Below are 8,968 nucleotides of genomic sequence, written 5' to 3' on the forward strand. Positions count from 1 at the left end.
GATGGTCCGGGGTGTGCGGGGCTTCCACGTGGCTTTCCCCCGAGAGGAGAGACTGAACTGAGGCGGGACCTCTCCTAAGGGTTCCCTCTCACCCTCCCTGCCCCTCTGGCTCCTGCGTGAAGCAGGCAGCCCCTCAGGGCCGGGCCCAGTCCTGGGCGCTGCGGGGGTACCGCCAGCCCAGGAGGCCTGACACACACAGGGGCAAAATGGGAGCCCGGTGAGGGTGTGAGGGAAGCTTGGAGGGCAGCGTGGAGCAGGGTGCCAGCCTTTGTTTCTGGCATGCTGCTCCTCCCCCCGGGAGGTATATGGGGTGGGGGGCAGAGGCCTGCTTCGCGGTGCCCACTGACCCTGAATATTGTCACTTATTGATTGATTTGTACCTCCAGTCCTTGCAAAAGGGCTTTGAGGCAGCCTGAAATATGGGCTGTTCTTCCACAGGGTTAATAGAACAGATGTAGGAAAGGAAAGAGGGCCATATAAAGAAAGCAGAAACGAATATAAACCCGGAGCCCCAGTCCCCAGACTGTAAAAGAGCATCAGCCTTGCCGGGGCTCCTGGCAGCTGGGGCAGCATGAAAGAGGCAAAGACCAGTTCCTGGGGCAGACTCCTGGGCCTGATGTTAGTGAGGCCGAGCACGATAAACAGCAGACTCCACAGCACAGAGAAGGCGGGCTGCTGCCCGTGGGGATCCCGGAGCAGAGGGCGGCACAGCTGCTGAGCTGTCTGCACTCAGGGTTCACGGGCGGCAGCTCCTGCCCTCGCTCACCACATCTTCTTTTCCAGGTCACCCTGCACACGGGATTGGAAGTGCCAACCAACCTGGGACGGCCAAAGCTGTCGGGCAACTAGCCTCCCAGGCCCTGCTCTGCACGGCTGTCCCTCACTGCACTCACATAACCCCGAGGGCAGCACAGCCACATCTTGGGTGCAACCCAGCAGCCACTGAGCATCTTAGAGACCCGCTTTCTTTGGGGGACGGAGAGTGATCTGCAGGCTGTGCTCACTGAGGCCCCGTCAGTGGTGAACACAGGTGTGTGTTTCCCCTCGTTCCACCGGCCGTTACAAATACGAAGAGGGACCTTTCTCAAGGGAGCAAGGAAGTGTTCGGGGTTTCATTTTGTTTCCTGCCTTCCGATTTCAAAGCTTGTCTTTTTGTGGGGCAAGAGGAGAGCAGGCTCGGAGATGTGAATCCTGAGAGCAGGAGGCAGGGGGACGCTCGGGAATCTCGTGGCCTCAGTGTCAAGTCTTTGCTGGACTCCGCTCCTTCAGAGAACCAAGGGTGCAGGTTCCCATCTTTGCCAGGAAACGTTATCCTTTTAGCTTTTCGGTTCTGGAGTCTTCAGTACGTTATGCCACTTGCAGACCTAATCCAGGATGGATAGAGAGGGATGTTAATCATTCATCGTGATCTTTGCCGCACTCGTGGAACTGTTGAGAACTTTAGAGTAGTTTCCTTAGGTCCTTCATTAATCCACCAACCTCTCTCTCTTACACACACACACACACACACACCAGTCTGCTACAGTTCACTCAGTTCTTAAACACAAAAGAAAACACTAGAATCTGAATCACTATGTGAAGAGTCTCCACCTGGTGGTGGCTTTTTTCGGGAGCTGACTCCCCACGAAGTTAGCTGCAAACCTGAGTTCCTCTTCCGAGCTCGGAGGCTCTCAGACTCATGAGCGTATGAGCTGGGAGTCCCTGCGGAAGTCTCTTATACTCAGTCCACCTTCACTTTGAGACCATCTACTGTCAACATGAAAGCATCATGAGAGCAAGAAGTGGCCCCGATGGCAGGGGAGGCTCTGCCCTGACGGGGCGGGGAGGACTCTGCAGAAGGCAGGAAACAGATGCCAACATCATGTTCCTGGTCTCCCTGCTTGCCCGCCAGCCTGGGGGTGCGGAGTCCACGTGGCCAGGGCGGGGCTCTGGGGTGAGCCCTCCCCTGCCTGCTGGGAACACTAACCTCCCTTGAGTCCGCGGCTCGGAAAGAACCTGCTGCAGGGTCTGAGCCCGGAGCCAGCCGCCATCCTGGCCCCGGAGCCCCTCCCGCTCCTCCCCGGTCTCTTCTTCCTTGACCTCCACCGCCTCCATCTCCAACTGGTAGTACGCCTTTCTCTCTCCTTTTTAAAAGAATATATTTTATCAAGCATTATATTTGAGGTCGAGGGGTAACTTGTCTATTTGCTGGATTGGATTTTTATAAAACTTAGCCCGGAAACCGGCCCCAACTGTGTTTACTCAGTTCACTCAGTTCTACCTGCTTGTTTAGACGCTGCACTTGCTTTCTGAGTCAGCCCGGCCAGTGCTGTGCAAATCCTACCCCCTATTCAGCAGATCCGACAATCCTACCTCAAGCCCCCGCTCCCAAACGGAAGGCTGTCTGTGTGGCTGCGCCCGCAGGGGTGGCCTGTGAGGCCGGCTGCCCCGCGTCTGCAGGAGCCGCCTGGTGCTGTGTTCAAGCCCCCGCCGCCCAGGCCCTGGCAACCACCTGCTCGGTGGAGTCGAGGTCTTGCCCCGTCCTCGGCATCCGGCGGGTGGCTCCCAGGGCACCCCGAGGTGCTCCGCATCCCGCCCCGAAGCCCCGGCCAGAGCCCAGCAGGTGATGCACACGGCCCGGCGCCCCAGCCGCTGGGTCCTCATCCGCCCAGCCGCCTGCCCCGTCTCCGCTTCCACTGCCCTTCCGTCTCACTCCTGGGCCCCGGCCCTGGCGGCCTCGGCTTGGAGGGTGTGGAAGGTTCCTGAAGGTTGGAGGAACCAGAGGAGGCACAGCCTTCCCGGGGCTGAGGGAGCCGTGGCCGGCAGGGCCAGAGGCTCGGCTTTGGGAAGTGTCTTTTGGGAAAGATGAGCTCGTTGGTCCCGAGGCGGGCCGGGCCGGTGGAAGTGGCTCTTTTCAGTGGAGTCTGGGTGAAAGGCTGCGGAGCTCCCAGAATCATGGAAGCCGGGTGACCATGTGGTCCTGGCCCTACGTCTTCGGGGAGGAGCTCCTGGGCATCAGCCTGGACTTGGTACCAGCCTTCGGAGAGCCAGCACCTGGGTCAGAGGGAGATGAGAAAGGGAGAAGGGAGGCCTCTTTAGGGAGAACATGACCTGCGGCTCAGAGAGAAGCCACCAGGACTCTCTCCCCACGGCCGCAGCGGCCCAGAGGGGCTGTGAGTGCGGAGCCGGTGAGCACGTGCCTTTCCCAGCTCCTCCAGGGGCCCAGAAGCAATACAGCGGATACTGGGGACCACGTCAGGCTGTCCTCCAGCCACCTCTCCTGTCCTCAGCACAAAACACCTTCTAGGAACCAGAACGGACCTCAGGGAGAAGGCAGGTCCGTGCGGCACACTCGTGTTCTCGAGGAACCAGCAGACTAAAGAAGGGACTCGTCAACAACTCATGGCCTTGGGTCACCCTCTTGAGAGGCCTGGGATTCAGAGTAGAAGCGACAGGTCACGGGCTTCTCATCTGCCATCGAATTCCCTGTTCCTTTACAATGTGGTGACATGTTTGTACATAAAAATGATATCAAGATGATGCTTTGGTCAGGCTGACTGACGGATAACTTGGTATTCGTCTATCAAGCAGTTTCGGTGAGAAAGGAATTCAAAGTAATTTAAAGTGGCAAGTTCCATTACATTGTAAATAACACACTCCCCCCCCCCACCCCCAGCAACGTAGTTCTGCAGTTTGTTCTTTGCTAGTGAGCCAGTTTGGTCCAAGTGTATGCCTTTCCTTTTAGAATTAATCTCTAAAAATTGTCCAATAGCATTTCACTGCATAGCATCCTAGCTCCTAATTCAAAGCAAGGTAAGACATTACACACAGCCCGGCTTTCCCCTCTGTCCTGTTTGGGAAAATAACGATTCCAATTAAAGCGGGCATCAGTCATCCTGACCCACAAAGGGACTCACCTAAAAACTATAAAGCTGTAGATAGTTATAGGCTGAGTCTTCAGCCCTATACGTACGTTATCTGTAGTTTCGACAGCAACCTCAGGCGCCCTGTGGCCCACCGACACTAGGGAGGGTCATGCTTACAGCGCGAGCCTGGGCAGAACAGGGGTTCAGAGAGTGATGGGGACAGGCCCATCCTCCTTGCTTTTAGCGCCCAGGACTGCCCCGTCTCTGGTGCCCCTGCCCTCTGCCTACCAGAGCGCTCTCAGGAAAGGACCAGGATGCAGGATCTATGTGTACTTCTTCCAGGGATATTTGCTTTTAAGCCTTAATTCTAGTTGCAACTGAAAGGCTTGGTCCCCTGAGAAGGCGGGTTTCAGAGCAGGTGAGCAGGCCGCTCTTACAGGAAGCTGCCGCTGGTCCCAGGGCGCCTGCTGGCTGTGAGGTCGGGAGGGTAGATACAGCCCCAGGGGACTCAGCCTGTGAATGCTGAAAAACACTTATCACAAGACCCTGGGCGATGCCAGTTCTCAGCCTCAGCACGATTGACATTTGGCAGGGTGGGCGAGAGTGGGAGGGATATTTCTGTTGTGGGATCCTGCCCTGTGCACTACAGGATGTTGAGAAGCGTCCCTGACTCACTAGATGCCAATAGCGCCCTAAATTAGTTGTGACAGGTATATAGAAGTGTCTGCAGACTCCCTGGCCAAGAACCACCGGCTTATGCTGGCAGTCTGTCACGTGTCCATATGTAGAGTGACGCATGAGGTGTCCACGCTGTGGTCCCTGGAAAGCCTGTACAGCGAGGCTGCGGACTTCATCTCGACACCCACGAGCAGGCTTTCCCAGGTGTGCAGTGTCCTGCCAGATGGGGCAGGTCGGTAAAATGAGGGGAGCCTCTCACAGAAGCCAATCCGTCAGGTCTCACTCTGTATTCCCCAAATGTCCCCAACCCACCCCCATTCCTAGAAAGCAAAACTCCTTACCCGTGTTTTTGCCTGCCAGCTTTTTGCCTTCCACTTTTGACTGGAAGCAACAGGAACTTCTTCGGCCTTCAGCTGGTCAAAGAAATCTAATCAGGTATCATCAAAAAGCTATTCGAGGCCTATGCCGATCCTGGGAAATCTCGGCTTTTCTTTTGCAAGTGAGCCAGGAGCTATTCACTGGTCACATTCCTTGATCCACAGCTTTAACTTTACATGGACTGTAAGACAGTGAAGTGTAGGTGTGGGGCAGGAGACCAGGCTCAGGCCTCAGAAACGCCTCTCCTTTAACCTGGTGCCGGTGCGGCCAAATCTCTTCAGTGTTTCTGTGCCTCAGTCTCCCCGCCTGAACGTGGGAGCGGCCACACTAACCTACCTCGTCTGGTGTGCTGTGAGGAACATAGGATCACGCTCCTTAGAGAAGAAAGTGGCACATTTCATCTATGGAGTCCAGGCTAACAGTTCACATTCAGAGGACGTGCGGTGACTTTCCCGAGCATTCTCTGACCGGTGTCTTCCATCCAAGCCTCTTGCGACCAGGAGAATGTGTTGATTACACAGCTGCCTGGCCGCGAGGGGGTAAAACCGGCTTCACGGGAGCACAGAGAGCAACACAACAGCTGTTCCCACTGTTCAGAGCAGAAGAGCCGTCAGCAGGCTACGCGTCAGTGTTCCCAAAGGCGTCTGCAGGCAGAAACCCCCTTGCAACATGGAGAGTGACCGCCTTCCCGCCTCCTTGGTTATCTTAGTTCTAGTATCTAAGGGGTCCCCCGGCCGATGATGTGTCTCCTATGTTTCCAAAGATCTCAGCAGAGGGAGCGGCTTTGAAAACCAGCGTCGAAGCGTGGAAGGCCGGTTAGGCGGAGGGGCTGCTCTCATCACAAGCTGGGACTCACTTGCACTACCTGGTAAGGGGGGGGCTCCTGGCTTTCGCGATGAACCATGCCGACTTGAGTCAGGAGGCGGGAGCTGAGAGTGCAGGCAAATCTCTAAGCGGCGGGAGGCATCGCCTTCTCTCAAAGGGCGCGGGTCCCACAGGGCGGGGGCTGCCTGGCCGGGTCCCAGGAGACCCAGGGGACTCTTGGGCCAGCAAGGTGGGCACTGGTCCCCAGGCCCGGCCCTCAGGAGGCCTCCGAGGAGAGTCCAAGACAGGCTTCAGGTGTGGAAAAGTGACTGCTCGTGGCTGTGGACGCAGGAGCGTGGCGGATGCTTCCTGGGGGACACTGCAGCCTGGGGAGGGCCTTTCCGACTCCTCACCTTGTGGCTGGACGGCCCAGACCCCGGAACTGCTCAACACCAAGAGGAAGTGCAGAGTGAGCAAAGCAGAAAACGTGAAATGCATGATGTAGAATTGCTGCTTTCACACTCAACTGTTGTATCAAGCATGAGAGTTGTGTGTTTACCGTTGGCAAAGGAATTTTAAGAGTAACAAAAAGCTTTGTGTCCTTGTTTCGGCTGTCGACAGAACCTCCGTCTTCCTGTCTTTCTTTACCCCGCTTTCTCCCTCCCCCCATCCCTCCCCCACCGCATCCACTTTCTGTTGGGAGCTGTTGGCATTTGGTGGCAGCTCTTGGTCCTGTCGGTGTTCACGTTCCACTGGAAACACGGAGGAGGGAAGTGGGGGGAAGGTATGCAACTTTTTTCTAATTTTTGTATTGGTATCCCAAGCGTTTGTATTTTTTGAATTGCAGACACTGTGTTTTCTGGTCCTTGGGGGTTGTTGAACTTTGTGTATTGCCTTTTGGAAAACCTGAGTTTTACCACAGTCTTAAGCAGATTTGAAATAAATTCTTTTGACACTGCCAACAGCTGAAAGACAAGGTATGGTCTGTGATTACTGCTCAGCGGCAAGGTCTGCCTCTCTCCAAAGAGGCCTAAGTGCCAGCCGGATGGGGCAGAGATTGTGGGGTGGGGTGGAGGGACCCCAAGGTCAATGTGCTTCTGCGGCGTGCGCCCAGGAAATCGTGAAGTGATTACATCTGACTCTCTTTTATAAGGTACCATCTCAAGCAGTCCATGGAATTCATTTTTGCAAGAGTAATAAGGCTGGAAATTGATAACAGTTAACATATGGTTAAAGATAAATTCGCATATGAAAAATTGACCATGGGTTACAGTGGAAGCTAAGATTTGGGGGAAACGTCCTAAGTGACCTGGGAGCATGCAGGAGATTGACCGGCCCCTTCACCCACAGACTGGGCCTGGTGTCTGACTGAAAACTCTGTGCCTTCTTCACTTTCCTCGAATTATGCTCCTGAAGAGTGGCCATCTCCCGTGCCCCCCGCCCCCAGCCCAGGACCTGGCCTCAGCCTTCAGTCACCTGCCAGACCACCGAGTGGTTCAGCAGGGTCGGGGCAGCTGCAGACGCTGAGAGCAGAGGGCAGGACGTCCCTTAGAGAGAGCTCTTGGCATCAACACAAAGAGAAGGAAGCAGAATCAGGCCAAGGGAGACTCAGCAAGGGCCTCACACCTCAACTGGAGTCGTACAGAGTTGGGATGACAAGCCTGGGCTTGAACGCCCTCACATCACGACTTCCCTGGTGGTCCAGTGGCTAGGACTCCGTGCTCCCAATGCAGGGGAGCACGGTTCAATCCCTGGTCGGGGAACTAGATCCCACAGGCATGCTGCAACTAAGAGTCTGTATGCCGTAACTAAGAGTCTGTATGCCGCAACTAAGAGTCTGCATGCCGCAACTAAGACACGGTGCAGCCAAATTAAAAAAAAAATTAATAAATATTTTAAAATAAGCAAAATAATGCCCTCAGGTCAATCATCGCTGCCTGTGGCCAGCACAGGAAGGGGGCGGGCAGTCCCTGAAGAACACCGACCACTGAAGGCTGTGTGCTCAGCACTGCCCTCAGCACAGGGACCGAGTCCTTATTCCCAACGGGGGACCTGCCAGGGACACCGCAGGGCCCGCCCCCCCGTGCCACACATCTGTGCCTCCCTAAGGTGTGGGGAGAAGCTCTTCCACAGTCCCAGCGAGGGGAGCTGAGCCGAGGGAGGCTCGCTGGGCCTGGCGCTGCCCAGACACTCACCATTAGCGCCCTTTCCTCCTTACCCTAGACTCCCTCCACCCTCAGCCAGCACCTGATTCACACCCTCATCTCTTGCGGGCAAGAGAGGGCATTAAGCTGGGCCGGTGCCCACTCCACTAGCTTATTTCCAGCTCCTGAGATTTTTCCTAGGGCTTCTGCCATACTTGGGATCTCCTACACCTTCTTAAAAAGTCCCTCTTGGGCTTCCCTGGTGGCGCAGTGGTTAAGAATCCGCCTGCCAATGCAGGGGACATGGGTTCGAGCCCTGGTCTGGGAAGATCCCACATGCTGCGGAGCAACTGGGCCCGTGAGCCACAACTACTGAGCCTGCGCGTCCAGAGCCTGTGCTCCGCAACGGGAGAGGCCGCAATAGTGAGAGGACCATGCACCGCGATGAAGAGTGGCCCCGGCTTGCCGCAACTGGAGAAAGCCCTTACACAGAAACGGAGACCCAACACAGCCAAAAATAAATATACATAAAATTTTTAAAAAGTCCCTCTTAAAAACTGCCAAAATATGGGGCTTCCCTAGTGGCAGAGTGGTTGAGAGTCCACCTGCCAATGCAGGGGACACGGGTTCGTGCCCCGGTCCGGGAAGATCCCACATGCCGCGGAGCAGCTGGGCCCGTGAGCCATGGCCGCTGAGCCTGCGCGTCCGGAGCCTGTGCTCCACAACGGGAGAGGCCGCAATAGTGAGAGGACCATGCACCGCGATGAAGAGTGGCCCCGGCTTGCCGCAACTGGAGAAAGCCCTTACACAGAAACGGAGACCCAACACAGCCAAAAATAAATATACATAAAATTTTTAAAAAGTCCCTCTTAAAAACTGCCAAAATATGGGGCTTCCCTAGTGGCACAGTGGTTGAGAGTCCACCTGCCAATGCAGGGGACACGGGTTCGTGCCCCGGTCCGGGAAGATCCCACATGCCGCGGAGCAGCTGGGCCCGTGAGCCATGGCCGCTGAGCCTGCGCGTCCGGAGCCTGTGCTCCACAACGGGAGAGGCCACAGCAGTGAGGCCCGCGTATCGCAAAGAAAAAAAAAAAAGACCATGGGTTCAAGTCCCAATCT

General features: G+C 55.9%; 1 protein-coding gene across 2 annotated transcripts in view; it reads left to right on the forward strand.

Moving 5' to 3' along the window:
* The window catches only part of TRIM67 (tripartite motif containing 67), a 50,999-nt gene extending 44,332 nt beyond the window's left edge, over positions 1-6,667 (forward strand). For both annotated transcript variants that reach the window (XM_081237702.1, XM_081237701.1), the window contains exon 10: positions 784-6,667. In XM_081237702.1, the coding sequence (XP_081093828.1) occupies positions 784-849 (66 nt within the window). In that variant the 3' untranslated portion in view covers positions 850-6,667. The remainder of the gene's footprint in view (positions 1-783) is intronic.
* The last annotated feature ends 2,301 nt before the right edge of the window (positions 6,668-8,968 follow it).

This window comes from Mesoplodon bidens (assembly GCF_964165515.1).
Source record: "Mesoplodon bidens genome assembly, chromosome: 1".
Taxonomy (NCBI): domain Eukaryota; kingdom Metazoa; phylum Chordata; class Mammalia; order Artiodactyla; family Ziphiidae; genus Mesoplodon; species Mesoplodon bidens.